This window comes from Orbicella faveolata, unplaced genomic scaffold, assembly GCF_042242905.1.
Source record: "Orbicella faveolata isolate gen_17 unplaced genomic scaffold, um_ofav_v1 contig_34, whole genome shotgun sequence".
Taxonomy (NCBI): domain Eukaryota; kingdom Metazoa; phylum Cnidaria; class Anthozoa; order Scleractinia; family Merulinidae; genus Orbicella; species Orbicella faveolata.
The window spans coordinates 33,587,501-33,611,739 of NW_028301563.1; the positions used below are offsets into that span (position 1 = coordinate 33,587,501).

Below are 24,239 nucleotides of genomic sequence, written 5' to 3' on the forward strand. Positions count from 1 at the left end.
AGATTCTCCGCCAAAAAATCCAAAAATGGGCCTGAATATGGTATTTATTCAGACCCATTCAGACCCATTCAGACCCTCTTACATGCGGGGTGCTTTCATTATGCAAGCCAAACCGACCGGTCAGAGACCAGTGGGAATAACCGAGGAAAATGGAACGACATTTTCCGATCAAACCGGGCCAAGAGGAATGGCTCTTACCATTTTTTTTAATTTCTTTTCCAAATTCCCAACATAAGTGAGGAGAAGTAGGTTTGTCAAAAATCTGCAAAAATGGAACGGCAAATTTCGGGCTGACCGGTTCGACAGAAATAAGTGGACAACCTCTAGAAGTGATCCCGAATATTCCGGTCGGAAGGAACCGAAACGGACCTTTCCATTTGACTTCCGACCGAAGTTTCCGGAATCTTTGGCATAATGGCAAGCACCCGCCCGCGGTCTTCATGTGTCGATGCACTGTAGCATGGCAAGTGATCACGAGGTGATGAAGAGTTTAATTGTTTCTAACAATTACGCAGATATTTTAGGACTGACGTTTTTCCCATTTTGCTTTAATTTTGAATTACCAGATTTTGGTAGCTGCAAGCTTGGTAAACTTTTGCTAATCTTTAATTAGTTTGCAAAGTGGTTGTGAGTTTTTTTCAGCGCAGTGAACTGTACTGACTTTCACTGGGCGAAGTTTTGCGTTCTAGCGAAATGAAGGTAGACTGTTCACAGCCCTCTATTTTCTCCTATTTTTATTCGAACGTTGAACGCGCGGATAGAATTGACTGGTTAGGGGGAGGGAGGCTGTGAACAGTCTAAAATGAAAGGCCAATGAAGTACATATAAAAGGAATTACATAAGATAAAGAAGATATAGAGAAACACTTTAAAGAAAACTTAACACCGTAACATGACGTTTCGGCATCATGATAAATAAAATGAAAAAGTACTGTTTGAGAAAATGAGTTCTTCTGTTTCCTTCCTCTTCCAGAGTGACAAGCAATGTTTCTCTTACCACTGCCACTGGGTTAAGCAGGAGAGAGAAGACTTCACAGAATCTCTCAGTCGCTAAAATCCGATCCTGTTGCAATCGCATTTTTGTCCCCTTATCTCTCTGCCTAATTCGTCATGCCCATATCTAACACATGGCCAGATGTGGCTACATCAAGTCTAGCCAAGGCAAAACAACTTCTCAGATACACTCAGTTTTGAATCTTTCCTATTCATGTACATCATATCTACAGCCGTTTTGTTGTTATTTCTCGGGATATTTTGTGGTATTTTACATGACGAGATAACCTATCCTTCACGTGGCAGTTGCCTCTTGATGTACAAAATGGCGGATGATGGAAAAAGTTAAATTGAAAAAAGATGCTCGCAAAGCTCCAGAAAAACTGGTTTTTAATCGGAATCGTTGTGGTGATCTGCTTAGCCAAGCTTGCACCTTTCATCGGGGCAAAAGGCGGTGTTCTTAAGCCAGAAGTCACTGTAAAATATGTTGCCGTCTCAGCCATCTTTTTCAACAGTGGACTCTCGTTGAAGTCGGAGGAGCTGAAAAACGCACTTAGTAATGTTCGACTACACGTCTTCGTTCAAAGCTTTACTCTGGCCTTTGTACCGGGATTGATGTCGTTGTTAGTGAAGCTGCTGGAGCTTACTACCTTGAACGAATGGCTTCTTAAAGGCCTTCTTGTTGTGGGCTGTATGCCGCCGCCGGTGTCATCTGCTGTGATATTAACGAAAGCTGTCGGGGGTAACGAAGCCGCAGCAATCTTTAACTCGGCGTTCGGCAGTTTCCTGGGAATATTTGTCACTCCATTTTTGCTACTTGTGTTCCTTGGCTCCTCATCACCGGTTCCTTTCCTGTCCATCGTGAGTCAGTTGTCAATGACTGTAGTTGTCCCGCTCTTAGTCGGTCAGTTCCTAAGAAGGTATATAAAAGACTGGATGGAACAAAACAAGCCACCATTTGGTACCATCAGCAGCTGTGTGCTACTTCTAATAATCTATACAACATTCTGTGACACTTTTTCACACAAAAGTGCTGAGATTGATTCTTCTGGCCTTGTGGCAGTAGCAGTGTTTATAATTTGTTTACAATGTTGTTTACTAATGCTTACATTCTCCCTAGCAACCATGAAAGATTCGACGTTCATGCCAGCAGATACAGTGGCAATCATGTTCTGTTCAACACACAAATCTCTCACATTAGGAATTCCCATGCTCAAGATTGTATTTTCAGGGTACAAATATCTCTCGCTTATTTCCATCCCGCTGCTTATTTATCATCCAGTGCAGATATTACTCGGAGGTCTTTTGGTCCCAGTGGTAAAGGGCTGGATGGTGGGTGCCCAGCAAAAAGGAAAGTTAGTTGTGAATGCAGCTGTTTAGTGTGCCAAGTACTTTCATGAAATTTCTATAACCAAGCTGGGTTTTACTTTTAGTTTAAAACTTTATAGTGGAGTTAATCTGAATATTTTGTTCCAGAAAATATCTATATCCCTCCCAACAGGAAAATTTGCTTGTCCCAGATAACTGGACGGCACTTTTTGCAAGCCCTGCCCTACTTTTTAGTGCAAGAATTTCGCAGAATTTCCAGCAACTTTCCTTTGATAGGATATGGATATTATCAACTGAAGGCACAGTATGAAGCCCATGGTGAGGTGAAGGAAGGTTGCTATTATTATTTATCAGGGATGTTGGTACTGGGCTTCAAATATTTATTCAGAGCAACAGGAGGGTAGCAAAGGGTGTATGCATGATGCACGATGATGGCAAAAATTATTGTCTGAGGGATGTAAAGTAATGAAATGACAAGCATGATTTGTGAATAAATCTATTGTTAATAAGTATACAAGATACTCTAATTCTGTTCAATTTTATGCATGAAGTGGGATCTTGACCCCCAAGTGCCACCCCTTTGCTACCCTCTTTAGACTGAGGACTTAAGTATTGCAATGTATTTATGACACAAGTAATAATAGGAAAATTAGAATATTTTGTGACTGGTTAGGAAATTATAGCTTGGGAACGCAGATGTATTTCTGGCTGTCACTTAATTCCTCTGAAAAATAATGTCTGTGAACCCGAGCCAGAAAACGATTTCTGTGATGTAGGAATTATAAGCCAATCACAGTTTAGCTCAAATAACCCCAGAACTACTGTGCGAGGTATTCGCTGCGAGGAACACTCGAGTTTCATTCTATCATGGAATCTGATTGGCCAAGGAGAAACAAAAGTCATTACGTCACATTGTTTCCTGGCTTGGGTTCGCAGACGTTATTTTTCGGCGGAACCAAGTGACAGCCGGAAATACGTCTGCGTTCGCAGGCTAAGGAAATTATAAATGATATAAAAAAGCAAGTGTACTAAATAGAGTGGTTAAACAGGTCTGTTGTAAATGTTATAATGCAAGGAAGAGGAGACTGGCTTTAAAAATAAACAGGGATGAACTACTAGCTATAATAAAAATTTTCTGCTGTGATGAACTGTAGAACAATATTATTCTAGGAAAGGAAAACGATATTAAAGAGCAGTTATCATATGTAGCATTTCATTAGATTATTACATATAAAGATTTTAGGGAAAACGACCAATTTTTTAAGTTTACAAGACGTTTCGACAGAACTTCTGTCATCTTCAGTTAAATGATTACAGAGCAAGTTGAATAATAAGTAGACAAAAATGCTAATTAAGACAAATAGTAACAAAAGAACGTGAAAAGGTGTAAATTAAAAGGATAATTTTAGATTTACATGGTGTAATTGCTGATTCACGTTCTTTTGTTATTATTTGTCTTAATTAGCATTTTTGTCTACTTATTAATAATTCAACTTGCTTTGTAATCATTCAACTGAAGATGACAGAAGTTCTGTCGAAACATGTCTTGTAAACTTAAAAAATTGGTCGTTTTCCTTAAAATCTTTATGTGTCTGTTGTTATCTAGACCTTTTGGAAACATTATTACATATCTGAAGGAAACAGATGTGAAGTATTTGGACTCGACCTCCACTGATTTTTACAACCCTCCCATTTTTACCCTGTTCCCCATGGATCTAAATACCTGAAAAAGGCTGTTGAAGGGAAAAAAAACCAAGATGCATATGAAATTACCCACAAGCGGACCACAAGGAACAAGACTTTGAATCTGTGATGACTTTATTGTTGCAGGCAGAATTGTCAGGAAATAGTTGGCCTTTTCGTAATCAATTTGTATTTGATGGAAGAGGGCAACCTGCATTGTAAGCTTTCCTATATGAATAAAGAGCTTTTTCTGCATTCTGAAATAATTTTTTATGACTTGACTTGAGCAGATCTTTGCATGTACAGTATGGCCAAAGTGTGGAAAAAGCACTTCTTTTGTATGGATATGCTTACTGTACAGGCTAGAGAGAGAGGCCAGGAGGTGTCTGCAGCTCAGGTTCTTTCCTGGTGTAGAACTTTTGTGCTTGAGTAATGGCCAATCAGAGTGACTTAACATGTCATAAAGCTACCCCATCATTTTGGAATTTTTTTCAACCTGGGATCCTCTTTCAAACAAAATTATTAAAATCTGTGGCCTGTAAACACCAACACAGCTGGCTAGCTCAAAACCATGCCCCGATTAATTGGCACGGCACCTACCTCCCCGCTTCCCACACGCTGCGCTGGGGCTACCATTCAAGAACCAGGCATAAAAAATAGGGACAGAACAGAACATTTGTTATATTGTGCTCAGCGATCGCTTCCGGATCGGACCGTCCGGCAACGTTTCGACGTGAGGGGAATGGTAACTAGTATAGCTGCATCACAGCGAGGCGATAAAACATGGCTTCCGAAAATAGGCCGAAGAAGGAAGCTGGGAAAGTCCACCGGAAAATGACTTCATTTAAGCAATGATTTTGTGAAAACTTGTTGAAAAGCGCGGAAAACTGTAAAGGAAGAGTTGAAGTAATGTCTGTACCACCACGATGGCTGAACTGCCCCAGGAAAAGTCAAGTAATCGCAGGTTTGTTAAAGAATACTGTACACAAAAAACTGTTTTGAAGAGTATTGTTATTGCGCGTTCTCTGTTTTAAATGTCAATAAATTGGAATTAGTGGGTATTTAATAAAGAGGATCACAGGAAGAAAGAGGAACAATGCACTTCATCTATATTAATTTTAATGATGACAATGCTTTGTGAAATTTGCACACTTCTTGTTATGTTCTTTAACATTAATCTTGCCTCTTTCGAGTAGAGTGAATCTAAGCTGTGAAATAAGTGACTAGTGTGAAATAAGCTTAATCAAAACGAATCGAAAGAAAACAATAGAATTATTAGCTCTAACATTATCTTATTGTGTGGCGGCTAACTATTTCGTGGTGTAAGTAAAATCACTCAGGTTGACTATCAAGTGCTGTCATTATATTTTGATGCGGCATTATAATTGCTATGCGTTGTCTTTTGTTTTTATCATTCTACGTTATTTTTGTCTGGTGCATGCAAGGAATCCAAGTTTTTCATCCCCCCCCTCTTCATCAAACCATTCACAAATAGAAGTGAGATCCTCAAAAGCAGTTAGTAAAATGCAACAAAATACAATGCAATAAAAGTATACTTTAAAATGCAATATAGTTTTGATTTATGATAATTTTATTCTCCTTTTGTTCCTGTGTCCCTAATTAGAGAAAAATGCACTAGGATTTGTATTGACACATAAACAATACAGAATACATAGAGCTATGAAATTTCTCTGCGATTGTTCTAAAATATTTCACAAGTAAGTGCTGCAAATGAGTGAAATATTTTCCAATAAGAGAAATTTCCTATCTCCAAGCGGCCTCGTAATGTTCTATTTATAATGTAAACACCAATGAAATACCAAACCATTTCACTTTTGCCAGTAAAGGTGCAATTAATTATGTAACCATAGCAATGGTGATCTTTTCACTTATGAAAAATTTTGTCTCTCTAAGCAACCTTGCAATGTTGGTGAGCTTTTGCACGAAAACTTGATATCTTCACACGTGTAAATAACATGTTACCTTAGACATAGACATAGTTTATTTTACTTGAACAACACAGTGTCACTTTCAGAAGTGAAAAGATCATTGTTGCTATGGTTACATAATAAATCACACCTTGCCTGGCAAAGTGAAATGGTTTGGTATTTTGTTAGGGTTTATATCATAAATAGAGGTACTGATTAACTGACAGTTTTTTTTTTTGGGGGGGGGGGGGGAAATGGGTGACATCATTGTAGTATTTTGGCTGCTACTTGGTGGTTGTTATTTACAGGTTGTGGGCAATTTTGCTGGAACCTCATGATTATTATGAGATATATTCTGACCTGTCAGCCTGAGAAAATTATGATTAATTTCAAACACTTTTTGAATATTTCTTTCAGACAAATTTCTTGCATTCAAGACACCATTAGGACCCCGTTATGATGATGAAATCCCTGAGGCAAACCGATTTCAACTGCCTATGCTGTTTGCATACCTTCAGTCATTAAAGGTTAGAGTGTCCTACGTTTTAAGTGAGAGAGATGGATGAGACAGTTGAGGGCTTAAGTTGATGCTTAATCCCGACTGGCTCTCCGTTCTTGCCACTTTACTCCGGTTTCTTTAGGATGATCGGTGGCAAGAAATATAATTGCTTCTTTTCCCACAGGGGATCAGCAATCTGTCAGGTTGCCCCAACAATCCCCAAGTACTAACTCAGGGTAAAGTGTCTTTCCCTAGAACACAATGCAATGATCTTGATCAGGAGACCTTGACTCCTTGATCAGGAGACCAGTGCACTAATGATTAGGCCACTGTGCATGAGTTTTAGTGTTAGGGCTAGGACTGATAGTAGGCTACGGCTATTGGTAGTGGTTAAGTTGAAGTTCAGGGTTAGAGGTATTTTGTAGGATTGGCGTTAATAACATGGTTTAGAGCGAGGGCTAGGGCTAGCAGTAGTGGGAGGGTTCAAGTTAGGGGTTAAGGGCATTTTGTAGTGGTCGGGTTTAGGGCTAGGGCTGGTGGTAAGATGGTTAAGGGTTAAGGTTGTACCAATCCTCAGCAAAGTGTTATGGCCACCTGGCTAATTGGTAGGAGAGTGTCCTTGGTTTGTACCTGTGTCCCATCCAGGGGGAGTAGAAGTACATGTAATCCTGGTCTCTTGATCAGGGGTTTCATTAATGTTTTCAGCAAGAGGGCAACTGGGTTTCACCAGCAAGCAAAACTTTTTTAACTAAACATTTTTTATTATAAGAAAAACCTTCCTCTGGATGGCAAAATTATCCTCACAGCTGGTCAATTTGCCCAGTGCCTGGCCCTTAATGAAACCTCTGCTCTTGATGCTATGGAGACTGAATAAGATCTTATGGCACTGTTTACTTTGCAATTGAGTGTTCAGGTGAAGAATAGTCTAATTTTTCCAACTCCAGGAAACCAAAGGCAAACTATTCAGTAAAATGACTCGCATTCATTTGTTTGAATTTAAATTTTTCAGGTAAGATTACGCTTGATCATAGACTTAACAAACACAGATCGCTTTTACGACAAAGAAGAGGTGGAAAAGGCGGGAATCCGTCATGTCAAGATGCAGTGCAAGGGGTTTGTAAACAATACTGGCATTGTGTATAATTTTTTGTGTATGTAGTAGATGTAACTGAGGAACTTGTCCCTCTCCTTCCTCTTGTTATTGAAAAAAGGAAGGCACATTGGTCCCACTCCATAATTTAGAGCAGGAAAGGACACATGGGGTGCTTACCATTTAGCCAAAAATTCTGAAAATTTTGGTTGTAAGTCAAATGGAACAGAAATTTTCTGCGATATTGGTTTGGAAATTCTAGACTACCTCCAGAGGTAGTCCTCTTTTTCCGTTCAGAACGGACCGGTGGAAATATCTTTACCATTTGCTAAATTTTCCAGTTTCCAGTCTCTCATTAGCCTAAAACAATAATTATTATGGCAAATCAAATTATAAATGGTAAGCGCCATCTCGTTCTGTTGATTTGCTGATTTTGAAAAAACCCTTGCTATCATTGAACGGCCATCCCAACTGCTTTATTCTCACTGAAAAATGGTAAGCACCCATGAACTCCACGCCATTTGTGGAGCAAATGAACAACTCTGGAACCATCACTGGTGAATCAATCAATAATAATTACCGATTCAGAGAATGAATTATTCATTGGTTTTGTAGTTACAGAAAATATCCATACCTCCTGCATGGAAGGAATTTTTTCTAAGTCACACCCTACCCCTCTAGAAATATTTCCAATTAAGCTTCATTCACCTTTTGAAATTTTTTGGTCTTGGAGAACCCCTCATCCCCCTCAGGAAGTTCCAAACGAGGCGGGGATGGGGTTGTAGATATTTTCTGGAACAGTTTGAATGGTTAACTCCAATCATGATCACTTAACATTAAAATTAATTTGTTTTTTTCTGATCTCTTGGAAAGGCATGGAGAAGCACCCTCAAGAGAGCAAGTTGATCTTTTTATCAGAATGTGCGACCGTTACTTCAGCCAAAACCCAGGAGAGTTGATAGGTTTGTAGATCTACAGTTAGCTCATGTAGTAATTGATAGTTTCTTCTTCTGCTGTGGTTCTGGATTTTTCTTTAAGCCATTCACCTGACCTGCCTTTTTCTTTGACTTAACAAACCACACCCAAGAATGTGCATCTACCAGTTGCTTGATAGCATTCACGTAGGTGCCAGGCTAGATGCAAATAATAATGGGACCATTAAGTCTAACCCATTACACCTTGTACGACAATTACGAGACTTACTACATGAAAGTACTGCTCAATAGCTCTCAATTGAATGGTCACACACTAGGGTTTCATCCACAGACTTAAATGTTAGAACCACCTTGAACAACATAATAAACAGTAATACATGAATTCAAAGTACTGCTCAACAGCTTTCATTTGAATGGTCACACACTAGGGTTTCATCCACAGACTTGAAAGTTAGAACTTGTATAGCATAATGAACAGTACCTCATGAAAGTACTGCTCAACAGCTTTCAATCGAATGGTCACACACAAAGGTTTCATCAACTAAATTGTAGATGCTAGAAGAAATGGTTTGACCTATTTAAGTCTCCTTTATTTGAGCTTGTTCATAACACAGACACATGCCAACAGGTGTACCATCCTGTAAATAAACCCCACTTGTAATCACAATTACCCTTAGTGACAAAACATTGTTGGCATTTATTGAGTGTGATTTTTATTTTGTATTTCTTGAAACGGAAAGAGTGATTTTTTCTTTGTCTATAGGTGTTCACTGTACTCATGGTTTCAACAGAACAGGCTTTTTAATCATCGCTTACCTCGTAGAAAGGGATGATTGGAGGTAAGCGTTTGTTTGAGGACAGTGTTATGAAATCATTGTATCTTGAGCAATTAGGCAAAACAGCTCATTGACAAGCATTTTACTTTCACTACGAAAATCACCAAACTGTGGAATGAGCCCAAATTTTTGTACATCAAACACTTCCACTTTCTTTCGCTGACCTGCCCACCTTTTTTCATGTCGTTGTTAGTTGACTGTAGGGGAAGTTCAAACTAAAGGTGGGGAAAGAGAAAGAAGCAGATAAATGTGTTAAAACTAAACAAAAATAATTAATTTTAACACATTTATCCATTTCTTTCCCTTTCTTACAACTCACAACAACACAAATGAATGTGGGCAAGTCAAAGTGGAAGTGGTTGATGTACACAAATTTGAACTCATTTCACAGTTTGGTGATTTTTGTTGTAATATTATAATGATTGTATCAGTTCAGATTTCTAATGTAAATTGTCACTGTACAAGCATCACTGAATAGGTCTTTTTGTGCAAATCAAGATCAAATGTAACACAGTCTGTGCTGTTTTCAAAATACTTCTGCCCTGCCGACTCTTCACGTTCTTCACAACTTCCACTTGCCATTTGCATGGAGTAGGAGTGGCGAATAGTCCTTCAAAAAAAAATTGGTCTTGCAAAATTTTCATTGAAGTTTACTTAAACTTATTTTTGAGTGGTTATGTGTGTCTTGCGGTCTCGATTTTTTAAAAGGCTGAGAAAGTCTTGAAGTACCAGATGAATTTTTTTGAATAAAATTATTATAATGATGTCTGAATGTCTAGAACCTGATCATCTTGGGCTTGCAGTTAACACATCTCGGGTTTGCAAAGGAAAGAGCCAGTCTTGCCTTCTGACAAAGTCTCACATTTACCATTCACTGCCTGTTAGAGTAGAAACGGATGGTACTTTTGCATTTCTTTTTAAGATTAATAATTATTGTTTTTTGTTTTCTTGTCTTTGCTCAGTGTTGAGGCAGCAGTACATTGTTTTGCACAGGTTTGTGTTAATTTGAATTTGAAATAAAACTGGAGGTAAAAAAATGCGACTTATTCTAAGAAGCACATGTTCCCTTTTACCTAAAGAATTACGGGCTAAAAACTTAAATTTAAGAACTTTTAAGTGAAAAACATTCCAGTATTTGTTAGAGCAAGACAGAATACATCATAAATGTAGTGTTTAGTTAATGGTTGTTATTGTTGTAACCAAATTTTCCATTTTAGTTCTTAATATTTTTTATTGCTAACACCATTTGAAATATTTTTGTCAACTGCACATAGGTTTATACCAGCTGTCTTTATATTTAAATTCAGGTTATCTATTTTTTGCAGTATAAATAATGTATACAACACGCTGACCACTCAGGGTGGCCGAGTGGTCAGCTTGATGGACTTACAATCCAGCAGTCCCGGGTTTGAGTCCCACTATGACCACTACCTGGATTTGTTTCTCGGTAGCCCTAAGTTCAAATCCTTGGCCACGCTTGTAAAAAGCCAACTGTTTTGCCTCCGGCCAGTTGGTATTCTTAATAATGTTATGTTCAATTTGAATTATTTGTTTCAGTTGTTTGCTATTATATTGTTCTTATTTTTTTGCATTTATTATTGTTATTTAGTGTAAATTTGATATTGACTTGTAATGTTTCTATTGTTTTGCAGTGTCGCCCTCCTGGTATCTACAAAGCACACTATCTACAAGACCTTGCCAATCGTTATGGAGACCCAAAGGAAGCGATGGCTGCTCCTGAGTTACCAGACTGGTGCCTTGAGGAGGAGGAAGGGCACAGTGACAATGAAGAACAGAATGGTGGTGCTTTGGAAGCAACAAGTCGCCCAAGTAGGAAAAGACCCAAGTGGGACCCTAGATTAAAGGTTTGTGTCATGCTTATCCTCACGGCTGGTGTTGGCCATCTCTCTTAGAGAGTTAGGTCCTTGGCAAGAGGAAATGCTGGTCCTGGAGACCTTTGACTTGATAAAATTGTTCAGTATGAGCTTACAGATTTTAACAAAGGGATTTTAAAACAGACTGAAGTACAGTTCTGGCCAGAAAACTGAAAATCATCTCAGTAATAACTACTTATTAACTGAGAGTGAGGTCTTTATGGGAAAATCTCAAATCAAGACCTTGCTGTATACAACAACGCCGAGGTTTGAGATTTTCAAGTAGAGACCAAACGTTTGAGGTTAATAAGTTGTTTGTTATATGTCTGTTTGCTTTGCTTTGGTTTTGCAGGCCCGCAATTGGCCTGTGGGCATTACAGGAGAATAATGCCCTAGAATTAGCCAATCAGAGCACATGTTATATTGGCTACAGACACAAGCCATGTAATAAATCTGTTTTTATTAATGCCGACTTATTTACTTAAGGGAGGCACGGTGGCCTCGTGGTTAGCACACTTGTCTCTGGATTGAGCGGTGTGGGTTTGAGCCCTGGCCAGGGACATTCTGCTGTGTTCTTGGGCAAGACACTTTACTCTCACAGTGTCTCTCTCGACCCAGGTGTATAAATGGGTACTGGCAAATCTGATATGCTGGGGGTAAACCTGCGATGGACTAGCATCCCATCCTGTGGGGAGTAGAAATACTCCTGGTCACTTCATGCTACAGATTGAATTAAATGGAGATCAGCAACGGCCTTATGAGCCACTTGGGTTGCGCACATTATAACATTAACTGGTCGGTCTCAAACTTAAACCCTTCAATAAGAGCTTACAGATCTTAACAATGGGATTTTAAACAGCAGTACAGTTCTGGCCAGTAAACTAAATATTTTCTCAGAAAATCTTTGTAAATGTCCACTTATCTACTCAATGTATGGATCCTGTGTGGGTCTTTCCCTAACTTTTATTTTGAACTCAACAACCCACTTATTATTGTGCATGTCATGTTCATCTTGCTGCAGGAAGCAAAGTTCATGGATGAAGTAGAAGGCATAGAAGTTGTACATTCACCAAAGAGAGAAGAAATCCAAGAAATATGTGAAAAAATGTGCTCATGGGAAAGGTAACCTTTGTTGTAAGAGTTATGTAACAGTTACTGTAGTGAAACAAAGTGGTTAGATTTTTGTCTTAGTCTGCATTTTTTTAAGGTTCATTATAAAAACAAACTGCCAAAGGTACTATTTTTATTTTAAATTATTTAAAATTCCCTGAAACTGTGTTTAAAGTCAATTAGCACTGAGACAACACCCACTTAAAAAGTAGAAGTTAGTCACTATGTCCTTCAGACTTGAAAATTAGAACAACCTAAGTGTAATAAACAGTACCACGTGAAAGAACTGCTCACAAGCTTTCAATTGAATGGTCACACACTAGGGTTTCATCCACACATGTAAAAGTTAGAACCACTTTGTCCATCATAAACAGTACCACATGAAAGGACTGCTCAGTAGCTTTCATTTAAATGGTCACACACTAGGGCTTCATCCACAGAGGTAAAAGTTAGAACCACCTTGTACAGCGTAGTAAACATGTACCACATGAAAGCACTGCTTGATAGCTTTCATTTGAATGGTCAATGACTAGGGTTTCATCCACAGATGTAAACGTTAGAACCACCTTGTACAGCATAATAAACAGATATGAAGACATGATTGATCACTGCAGTGATACACACAAGTAAAGCAGTTGTGAAATTTAAGTCTGAAAAAAACGGGAACAGGATTTAATTTCACAACTGCCTTAGTTGTGTGTATCACTGTGATGATCAATCATGTCTTCATATCTTTCTCCACAGTTCAAATATATCGTTTTTAATATATTCAATTGCATTCATCAGCATCTATGGGTATATTACGAACTCACAACATGACCAGCCCCCAGTTTGCTTGATAGCTCAGTTGGTAGAGCAGCGCACCGGTATCGCAGAGGTTATGGATCCCATTCAGGCCTGCATTTTTTTCAGGCTTTAATTTGACAACTACCTTAGTTGTGTGCATCACTGCAATGATCAATAAATTATTATGTCTTTATATAATAAACATTGCCACATGAATGTACTGCTCAAATGTTTTCATTTTTATCTGGCAGTGGTGGGTTTCCAGGAAGCCAGCCAGTCTCAATGGATGTCCAGAACATTAAACTGCTTCACGAGAAACCTTACAGAGTAAGCTGGAAGGCAGATGGTGTCAGGTTGGTCTATTTACTGATTGAAATCTAGATTCTTCTTATTTAGTGTAATAGACTTTCTTACTGTCAGTTTTGAGAATTTGTTGGTTAATCACCGTGTAATGTTCCCCCAGGGGAGGGATTCCCATAAGAAAAGGTCAGGGATGCTCATCAGAAAATTTGAATTAAACCTGTAAAGGAAGCCAATCTGGGTGTGGCTCGATTTTTATTTGACCCCTAAAAGATACCATTTCAAATGGAATAGGCTCAATTACCAGCTGATGTTGAGCAAAGTTGAGGAAAGGAGCCCACTCTAGTAGACTGGACTCAAGATACTGGTTGAAATCAAGCCTAAAAACCGAAATTAGAGCTTTTTTTAAAATTATAATTGAATTTCTTCGAGTGCACCCCGAAAGATACTTTGGTAGCTAAAAATAGCGGCATTTTGTCATGAACACCATAAGTGAGACCAGAATCCTTGATTTATACCCCTAAGCGAGACGACGAGCACCCTCAACCTTTTCATATGGGACTCCCCCCAGGATGTCCCCTTGTGGAAGAACTTGTTAAATTTTCTTTTTGCTTGGCTACTTGATGTGTGCAAGAGAGGATAAAATGATGTTCAGTGGCGGATCCAGACCTTGAGGTAAGGGGGGGGGGGGGGGCCCAGTTTTGTTTCGCTTGCCTTCCTTCTGTGATTTCTTCTTTTTTTATCCAAAATAAGGTGGGGAGGGGGGGGGGACTGAGCCCCCCAGGCCCCTCCCCTAGATCTGCCACTGATGTTGAAAGAAAATCTCTTGCTATAACTGAAAAAGTTGCCCTAAGAACATTGTTAAAGGCAGACCTCTCTCTACTCCACCTCAAAGAGTTCACTGTGTTTTTTCTTTTCTTTACAGATATATGATGCTTATTTTAAGGGAACAAGAAGTATACCTAATTGACAGAGACAACAATGTGTTTGCTGCACCACAGTTTCACTTTCCGCAGCGTAAAATCCTTAAAGAGCACGTCTATGACACTTTGATTGATGGGGTAAGAGAATGTAAACATCATTAGCATCCCATTTAGACTTACCGCAAGTCAGCCATTGCTTAATCCTTCACTTATTCATCTCCCTTGAGTGAAGCAAGAGAGTAATCTTCAAGTGACGAAGTTGTGAACGCGAGCAACGTAAGGTGAAACCAACAGGGCAGGGAAGAATTATTGGAAAGGACTTTTAGAAAGTCTACATCTAATTAAAAAATAATAAAGAGTAGTAATGAGCTTGATTTGTGCGATAAGGTAGCCACAGGCATGATAACGACTGCATTATTCAAGAAGGAGCATTTCTACTACCCCCTGGATGGGGAAGGGGTTCTGCAGCAGAGTTATCCCCCAGTATGAAATTGTCAGGGGGGAGTGACTGGAGAATAAAGTGTGTTGCCTGAGAATGCAATAACAGATAATAACACAATTAATCCTGACCAACCTGGGCCACTTGACTCTGAATCCAATGCACTAAGCATAAGGCCTTTGCACGTCCTCCCTGCATGTTACATGGTGTAACTTTAGAAAAGTGGAAACTGCTTGCACTCTTTATAAATTTGATGATTAGGCATTATTATTTTACTGGTATAAGTTAATATTTCTTTTTGGTTGTTGTTTATTTTGAAGGAAATGGTTCTTGACAAGGAAAATGATAAAGTACATCCGCGATACCTGGCCTATGACATCATCGTATTCCAGGTAAATTTCCTTTTTCAGGAGTCTGATATGCTACCAGAGAGGCACAGAGAGAATTTAACCCTTTACCCCCTAAGGTGAACGGAAGTTTTTCCTAAATCAGCAAATAAAGACTCTGCACTTGTGTACAATATACCATTTGAAAGCCACTGATCAGCTTTTTTAAGAACTGACATCAGCAGCTATGAAGGAGGTCGCCATTTTGAGAGGAATTGCTTTAAACTGTGAAACTGGAAAATTCCAACACGTATCAACTCTCAAATATCATAGGTATACCCCTAAACTATAGCTTATTTAGCAGGTCTTAGTATATAGCTTGATGTGCAACAAGTCTTGCATTCCATATGCATCTCAAAAATGAAATTGGAAACTTTTGGGGGTGGTCAACCATGTCTTAGTTAGGAGGGGGTCACAATTTTATGCCTTCAATGAGCAGATCTTCACAAGACAATTTTTGTGGCACAAATTCATAGGAATCTCTCAAATATTCACAAGGTTATGATATTGTGTGCCAAATGGCACTCTTGCGGGGTAAAGGGGGTGTTGTCAAGGTCACAACGCAAAGATCTCAGCCAGGGTTTGATTTCGGACGGTTTGATCCAGAATCCACTGCTATAACTATTGGGCCATTGCGCCTTCCTCATTTATTTATTAGCTGAAAGTTTATCTCTTAATTTCTGATTCTTTTCTAACAGGGTCAAGAAGTGGGCAAGAAAAATCATGATATCAGAATGCTGTGCATTGAGAAAGAAATTGAGTTTGCTCGCAGCCAAGCAGTGAGTGTCATGTAGAGTTACTGTTTCTTTTCAGGATCTCTTTGTTTTGTTTTTTTAAGAAAGGCAGTCCTCAATTACGTTGAGACTGCTCGAACCGGGCCACTTGGAAAAGAGAATCAGAATGTTACTCGAGAACAAAGGATAGTGACCTTTTTCTCAAATAAAACAATAACATTGAAGAATACGAACAATAGATCTTAACAAAATTGAAAACCCAACAAAGAGCGAGGAGTTGCGAACCTCTCAGGAAACTTTGTCATTTGTTAATTGGCTAGGTTCAATCCTAAATTTTGTATGCTTTTCAACGGTTTCGGTTTAGTTGTCGCAAAATGAGTTTTCAAGCTACATATTTCAAGCGAGATTTATAATCATGATAATTCGCCGTCAGGGAGTGAATCTCTGAGAGTGTATATAACGTAGAGGAGTCGATAGTATTTATATTTTCACGTCAAATAGACCGTTACTTACCGTCGCTTGAAGTTAACAGTCCTTTGTTCTCAGTTTACGTTTTGATTGGTTAGATTTCTTCCAGGCAGCCCAGCTCGAGTAGTAGCACTGTTGTTAATGAAGATTCCCTGGATGACAGGATGTTCTTCAAGCTCAAAACATAATCACCACTGCCTCATTCGTATGCTTCTTTGTCACTCATTGCTCGTTTTTCCCGTTGGTACACTGGTTTATGTTATGTGGCTATCATTAGAGAAGAACTACCAGCCATACAGACATGGCATTAACTTGTGGGTCATGATCAAACTACAAATTCTTCCTATTGAATGTCATACATTACTTTAAATGTCAGTTCTGAGAATTTAGTGGTACATCAAGATTATCCTCAGTTTGATGATCCTTATATTCTCATTACCTGTCTCCTTGCAAATGTATTGAAATTGTAAGAGAAATAAGATTTTTATCCATTTTGTAAATCCTATTGCTGTGATTTTTATATATTTTAAACAAATAAATATAGAAAGTCAGATAAATCTTAAGGTGTTTTATTGTTGTTCCTCTAGGCTCAGCAAGGACTACTGGACAAGTCAAGGGAGCCGTTTAGTATAAGAGCAAAGAAATTCTTTCCAGTGGAGAAAACAGAATGGGTAGGTAATTTTAATATTTATTTTCTGTCGAAAGTTAGTGGGGCGACCATGAAACTATAAAATAAATAAATTTCAATATTTAGAGAGGAAGCCACGTCAGCCTTAGATGGTTTTCATGCGGGTCGTCTCTCCTGGTCGAACTGGAATTTGAAGATGTTTTTTTTTTTTTTTTGTAATTTTTATTTTTTTTTTCAACATTTTGGGTTATAATACATACAATACAACACAAGACATAACACTAGTTACAATACTTACAATACGTCATAACTACAATAGATTACATACAACAAATTATAATTACTAATCGTAGCCTAATTATACCTAAAGAATATACAATGCGTTGTTTACAATAGTGCAGCTACCCAAATACAGAGAAAAAAAAAAGAAAGTAAGTTAGTGACATGCTGAGAAGGAGAAATTACAAATTAAGCTCAACTATTATTAAGAGATGGCATTAGTTTTTCCCACTTTTTGTAATGTTTATAAAGTTGGTTATTTTTGGTAGCTATTTTTTTTTCAATGTAATAAACGGTTTTTGTCTTTGCTAAAAATATTGTTAATGTTGGTTTAATTTTATTTAATTTACATTTATAAATAAAAAACTTTCCTAGCAGTATCAAGTGATTCAGGATAATAAAGTCTTCGTTGTTGTTGAACACTCCAAACAATATATTTTCAAATGTCAAAGTGTCCAAAGATACATTCTGGTTTGAAAGCCAAGAAGAAAAAGCCCGCCAAAAGTCTTTTGTTGTATCACAATAAAAGAGCAAATGTTCGAGGGACTCGACCTCTTTCAAACAAAAGGTGCACATTGGTGATTCAATCAATCAATTTGAAGATGTTGGTTTTTGTGGAGGAAGGAAAACAGGAGAACCCGGAGAAAAATCCTCGGAACAAGGCGAGAACCAACAACAAACTCAACCCATTATGGCACCGGGCCAGAATCGTGGGATGCAAGCGCTCTCACCACTGCGCCATCCCTGCTTAAATACTTAATCGAAAGATTGGCGGCGATTCAGCCCGTCTTATTGTAATTTTGATTTTATTTCACTTTCTGTTTTGTTTTGTTGTTTGTTTTTAAGGTTTTAGAGAGCTGGAGTCCTAAACTAAGCCACGAAAATGACGGTTTGATATTCAACCCGGCAGAAGAGGTAGATTAAAGAAGCTCAAACACGTACTTTAATGTCCTTGTTGTTCAATACAAGATGTTCCAACCGCCACCTAAAATATAAAACAAGACATGAATTTATTTGTTGACATTTTCAACGCTTTGCGTCGCTTTGAACTTGGAATTTCCTTCTTTGAATGAAACTCCGCATTTAATTTCAGCTGTTGCAACTGCGTAATCCATCTTGCTACCTTTCCCCCCGCATTTCTTTGTCGTCCTTTGAAAATTACAACTGCGACCCCGGAGAATTTTGAAAACAGCGTTTTCACTCTGAAAACGCATCAAATGTTTTCCGTCCACACTACGCCGGAGAAATTGGAAAACTCAACAATCACCCGCCAGTTTGGATTTGTGTTTGAGGAGAACTCGGCAGGGAAATCACGTGATTATTATAAAGTCATCGTTTTCGAAAAGCTCCGTTTCAAAGTGTCTTCCGTCCACACTAGAACGGAAACCCGGCGTTTTCAAATTACTCAAGTTTTAAAAGGCGTTTTCGAAAAGCTCCTTTTTCCTGACGGATTAGTGTGCACGGTAGGCTTAACCGTAGAAATAAAGCTGCGTTTTCAAATTCCTCCGGCGTAGTGTGTGGACGGGGCCTGCACAATCGGCTAATTGAAAGATTATATCGATTCGAACACTCGTTAGATACGTGTACAAAGTTGATTTTTTAAAACTTGCCAGGTTTTTTTTTCTTTCTCTTCGCAGCCATATTCTCCCGGCCAAAGTCCTGAAGTACTAAAATGGAAACCACATACGCTTAACTCAGTGGATTTCGTGCTTAACATAAGAACAGTAACGCAAGAAGGGTATGTTCAGGGGTGGGGTGGGGGATCTCCTTATTTTAGCCATGTAAGGGTGAAGTATTTTAGATCTTTTGATCTGAAGTTCGATCACTCATTTTGCTATTTTGGTCTGAAATTGGTTGTGATTTTTAAGGACATCATAATACGTAGAGCATGTTTGCGTAAAGGCGATATATATTTTTGACAGCCAAATAGAAGCCTTTTTTTGTCAGGAGCAAAAATAAGTAAAATAACTCTTGTGTAGTTGCAATGAAACTCATACTTTCCCCTTAACTTAAACATACACAGAGTAAAGCACTCGCCAAAATGACTTGCAAGTAGTCGCGAGTAGTGAAATACGAATTTGCGTTGCCCGTTCAATGCTGCGGCTCGCTACAATCCATCTTAAAGTGGGGTTGCCGCCGTCACGTTACGCCCGTCAGCGGGCGTGAACTTTAATGGCTTTTCGCGTGCAAAATAAAATACAGGAAATGTACGGGCGGCTTGCGTCTGCGAAAAAATTAAAGTATAACGCGATGCCAAGCCCTCCATACATTGTACGCGCGTAAAGCCATTACAATTCACGCCCGTTGATGGGTGTTATAAAAGAAATAACCGAGACATTGGAAATCCCGTTCGAGACTTGTTCTTTGCGTTGTAAAAACAACATGAATGAGTTGTGTTTGTTCTAGTTCCGCTCACATGTATCCCTGCAATCCACCGTAGGAAAAAAGATGGCGGCTCTACATTTTACCCCAATGCCTTGCGAACCCAACACAGCCTGAAAGTCACAAAGAAAGCCAAATTTTTTACAATATTTGTCACTGTACTAAGGACATTAAGTAGCCTAGGTTTTAAGACTTTGTAACTCTTCTGTACGTTTTTATGAACGTTGTTAAGATTTTCGTGCGCTAAGAACTATGGGTAAATGTACCAGTCGCCATCTTCAGTTTTTTCCTACGGAGGATTAATCCTGTTCAAAATATTAAGTTCTGCTGTGCTGTTGTTTCAGTTGTATCCCTCAATCAATTGGCGCACTCATGGTCGGTGGTTACGATAAACCATTCGCTGCCATCAAGGTTTGTTAGTGTTTTGTTTCTGTCGTACTTGGCTTTCTAGGACGGGACGGGACGGGACGGGTACACTGAAAGAGGCTAGGTGCTTGGTATCGGCTTGAAGTAGAGAGCTTAATTAAGCAAACCACGACGGCAACGGCAACGAGAAAGCCACCGAACCAGGGGTTCAAGGAGCAGCACAATGGCTCAAACCCAGCTGGTCTGGAGTGCGCCCTAAATGCCGACTTGTATTCTATTACTATCTGGTTAAATGATAACAAACTCACTCTTAATGTTGATAAGACCAAAACAATGCTTATTGGTAGCGATTCCAAGTTGCGCAAGTTAAACAGTCTCTCGGTTTCTGTTCTTGATAATCAACTCGATAGTGTTAGAAGTTTTAAATACCTAGGGGTCGTATTATCCTCTAACTTTACCTGGACCGAACATGTGGAACATGTGACATCTAAAGTGAACCAGAGACTAGGTCTTTTGCGTAGGATTAAGCACTTGTTGCCGTATAATGCACGCCTTCTTTATTACAATAGCCTTTTTCTTCCAATCTTTGATTATGCTGATCTGGTATGGGGCGATAAGGATAACGCTGTTTTAATGAACAACCTGCAGGTGTTGCAAAACAAGGCGGCAAAACTTGTTCTAAATAAACCATTGTATTCTTCTGCAACCGATGCTCTCAGTCAGCTTGGCTGGTTAAATTTAAATCAACGCAGGCACTTCCATCGCTGCTTGTATGTTTATAAATGTGTGAATGGAATTACATCTCACAAATTGGAATTATCTAGAAATAGCGATGTCCATAGATATAACACTCGCTCCAAAGATCATCTTAGACTTCCAACAGTAAAACGGAACTGGGGTAAACAGAGAACTTGTTATCATGCCTTTAAAGACTGGAATGCCTTGGACAGTGACTTGAAGAACTCTGACACCATATGTCAGTTTAAAAGTAATTTTTTTTTAAATCTATCAGTCTATAATTTACTTTTGTATTTTTAATATATTTTTTTAATTTGTGTATTTATTTTTTAATAATTTAATGTTATTTTGGATCGGGACCTTTCTGTAGATCACCTACGGGTGAGAAAGCTTCCCGGTAAAATATCATCATTTATCATTGCTTGAGCTCTCTACTATAACAGTTCAAAAACGTAAAGGTCAGCACACATGCGGGGACTAGCCCCTGCGACTCGTCCCTGCAACTAGTCCCCTGAATAGTTTACACGACGGGATTGGTCGCAGGGACTTGTCCCACGAGCAGTTCACACGACGCGTTTTGAGGAACAAGTCGCAGGGACTTGTCCCAAAAATTCAAACCAGTTTGAATTCGTGAGACTAGTCGCAGGGACCAAATTTTAGTCCCTGCGGCTAGATTTTGTGGCAAAAATGGCCAGTCAGTCACACGATGGGACTTATCCCCGCGACCAGTTGCAGGGAGTAGTCTCCTCGTGTGTGCCGACCTTAAAGGGCTTGCTAAAACCGTGGGATCGGTCAGTCAGTCAGTCAGTCGGTCGGTCGGTCGGTCGGCCGGCCGGTCATATTCACGCTTCGTTCTCCATTTAAACGGTTACTATAAATCATTTTTGTCCCTCAGGTAACGAAAGAGTTAAAAAACCTCAATAAGAGAGTTGTGGAATGTACTTGGGATGCTGAAAACAATCAGTGGAAATTTCTCAGAGTCCGAGAAGACAAGAGCTTTCCTAATGGCTACAACACAGCTATGAGTAAGTTGGCTTTTTATGTACAGGCGCACAGTAGGCGCACAAGAACGATGCGATGTTCACTCGAGCCGGCAAAGCTAAACTGTTCTTTGTAGTGTAATTTCTGAGAGGACGTTGTGGTGTTGTAGTAACTTCTAAGTTAAAACGCATAGACGTTTCCTCTAGCTTTGACTTTTCTGTCCTCTTGCTTTAAAAAATCTCCTACAACACGCACTAAGCAATCAGGGCACACTGACTGTTTTCGCGTGTTGTTGGTTCTTTGGTAACATCTTTTCGTGCGCTCGGGGCTGGTTACATGTTTTCCCGTTCTTGGCACCGGTTGCATATTTTCCCGCGCTTAGTATCGGTTACATAGTTTCCCGCGCTCGGCAACGGCTACATTTTTTTCCCGCGCTTGGCACCAGTGGCATGTTTTCCCGCGCTAGGCACTGGTTGTATGATCTTCCGCCCTTAGAATAGGTTGCAAATACAACATGGGATTAATAAAGTGCGTTTCGTCTTTAATATTTCAGGTGTGTGCAAAAGCATTAAACAGCCAGTAACAAAGAAATGGCTTCTGGAAGTGATAGAGAAATATCGCTACCATTCAAATCGACCCAGGGACCCTAACGTCGCGTCTACGAGTCAGTCTGCGGTGTAAATATAACAGTTTAACCAATTTGTTGTTTGGATAGCCATGCTGGGTCAGATAAGAGCATTCTGAAAGCGACAGAAGCAAGTTAAAATTAGTTCGTGCAGCTTGAAACATCTGTTTTTTACCGAAATATTTAAACGCTTCGCACTGGAAAAGCTGTAGGTAAATATGTCGCGTCGTCGACCTCTCCGACCAAGTCTTTCGTACAGGTTAAGAGGAGAACCGACGCTCGGCTCCAGCGTCTCCGACGAGGTCTTCGTGAAAGCCGAATGCAACCGACAGGGTTTACCGAAGATAAGCCGAACATCAGCTCGTCGACGCAAGCTTTTTATAGCACAAACCGCTGTACTTCTGTACTTGGAATATTCTCTTTACCACTTTCATCCTTGTGTTATTTTTAAATATTTTGAACATTTCCCTCATGGTGATTTCCCTGAAATGATCACGACCGGTGTTCTCATAGCCCTCTTGTTGAATGTGTTGTACAAAGTTAAAGAGAAGTTAAAAATTAGTCACTCTGGTGGTCGCTTATAGGACAAAAAACAAAGACAAATAATTTGTAAATACATTTTACACCGTATGACTAATAATGCCGTAAATCTCGGTTGTGAGCCCACTCGCTTATTGACCTATCTGCTAACCAGACTCGAAAAATATTTCGGTTACACCCCCCCTCCCTCCCCGCCCCCGAAGCATACCTCGACTTCTCAAAACGGCAATTCTCTACGCAGTTAAACCTAATTCACTGAATGAACATTATACTATCACAGTGTTTTCTGCTTGCCAACTCAAGACATCTTATGAAGTTAGTATAGCCCAGGGCTTATAACCGGAGCTTTATGGTCCAGACAATGGGTCTACATGAGATCTCTCCACCAAGAGAAAACGTGATCAGCCAAAGAGGATAAGCGTAGGGTCTACGTAAGGGACAGACAATTTTTTTTTTTTGTAAAGGGGGAGGGGGGGCTGGGCAATTTCCAAAAACAATTCCTGCACAGCCTAAACTACTGAAAAAAAAATCGTGCAAAGGGAGCCATGGGAAAAAAAACTGAGCAAGTGCTTTCTAATATCCAGGTCCTTTTTTTTTTTTTTTTTAAATCCTTGCACAAGCTTTTACCCACCTAAATATATCATCCACAACCCGAAGTTGAGAAAAATATTTCATGCTCTAGAAAATTGCCCAAACCTCCCTCCGTCCCTAACCTTTGAAGGTGGTGTGCTTAGGTTGAAGAGTGCGGCGTTACAATGGAAACCAAAAGCAAATTCCTTATTTGGTCAGTGTAACGCCTTCCAGGATTAGCCGAGCTCAACGTTTTTGGTAGTGGTTGCTTAGCAACACGCGAAACATCTTTATTTTGTGACTGGATGAAAATCGAAGATTTTTCATTTGACGAGAATGTAAGTTAAGATATTGAGAAGAATAAAGTAGGGACTCTTTTCATACACTTCCCTTCATTATAAGCAACTCCCTAGGATAAGAAGGTACCTTTATTAATTGAGGAAATTTTCTTGCTAGGAAAAATAAATGACGCAGGTCAAGTGTAACTTGATAATCCTTTTAAAACACTGAGAGCAAGTTTAGAACGTGCGCGTAATTCAATAAAATGAGAAAATAACAACATTTCTTTCTTTTCTTTTTTTTTAGCCTCGCTAATGAAGTCTTGATAGCGCAAAGTTGATGACGTGGTTTAGAAATTTTATGAAAATTCGTAAAAATTTATAGCCATTGAAGAAATACCTGCTATCAAGAAGGCGCGAACGTGCTTGTCAGCTTGGGTATTGATAATTGAAATGAACCGAGAATATTTCCTGTGCAGTATAAACGGGTATCTTTTGTCAGGGATACTGTAAGATTTCAGTTTCCAGTCAGCAGCAATG

The 24,239-nt window shown here is 39.2% G+C and overlaps 2 protein-coding genes across 3 annotated transcripts; both read left to right on the forward strand.

Moving 5' to 3' along the window:
• Nucleotides 1-1,290: 1,290 nt before the first annotated feature.
• LOC110043134 (sodium/bile acid cotransporter 7-A-like) lies at nt 1,291-3,525 on the forward strand. The gene has a single exon (XM_020748553.2). It carries the CDS (start codon nt 1,353-1,355, stop codon nt 2,370-2,372), a length of 1,020 nt encoding a protein of 339 aa, XP_020604212.2. The 5' UTR covers nt 1,291-1,352; the 3' UTR covers nt 2,373-3,525.
• Nucleotides 3,526-4,761: 1,236 nt separating this feature from the next.
• Nucleotides 4,762-23,982, forward strand: LOC110043199 (mRNA-capping enzyme-like). 2 transcript variants are annotated; one of them, XM_020748636.2, is made up of 18 exons: nt 4,762-4,968; nt 6,350-6,459; nt 7,441-7,544; nt 8,395-8,483; nt 9,220-9,295; nt 10,255-10,285; nt 10,945-11,157; nt 12,188-12,288; nt 13,314-13,415; nt 14,288-14,423; nt 15,045-15,116; nt 15,809-15,889; nt 16,900-16,983; nt 18,066-18,134; nt 18,857-18,957; nt 19,946-20,012; nt 21,601-21,730; nt 22,240-23,982. In XM_020748636.2, exons 1-18 carry the CDS (start codon nt 4,914-4,916, stop codon nt 22,365-22,367), a joined length of 1,749 nt encoding a protein of 582 aa, XP_020604295.2. In that variant the 5' UTR covers nt 4,762-4,913; the 3' UTR covers nt 22,368-23,982. The 2 variants fall into 2 exon arrangements, with proteins under 2 accessions (XP_020604295.2, XP_020604296.2); XM_020748637.2 differs by lacking the exons at nt 4,762-4,968; nt 7,441-7,544.
• Nucleotides 23,983-24,239: the final 257 nt, after the last annotated feature.

What these genes read in the sequence shown, in the direction of transcription:
- LOC110043199 (XM_020748636.2), top strand. Translation starts at nt 4,914, where the DNA reads ATGTCTGTACCACCACGATGGCTGAACTGCCCCAGGAAAAGTCAAGTA. An exon ending in CAGTACATTGTTTTGCACAG is followed by an intron (nt 10,286 to 10,944) that starts GTTTGTGTTAAT and finishes ATTGTTTTGCAG; the next exon opens with TGTCGCCCTCCTGGTATCTA. An exon ending in TGGCTACAACACAGCTATGA is followed by an intron (nt 21,731 to 22,239) that starts GTAAGTTGGCTT and finishes TTAATATTTCAG; the next exon opens with GTGTGTGCAAAAGCATTAAA.
- LOC110043134 (XM_020748553.2), top strand. Translation starts at nt 1,353, where the DNA reads ATGCTCGCAAAGCTCCAGAAAAACTGGTTTTTAATCGGAATCGTTGTG.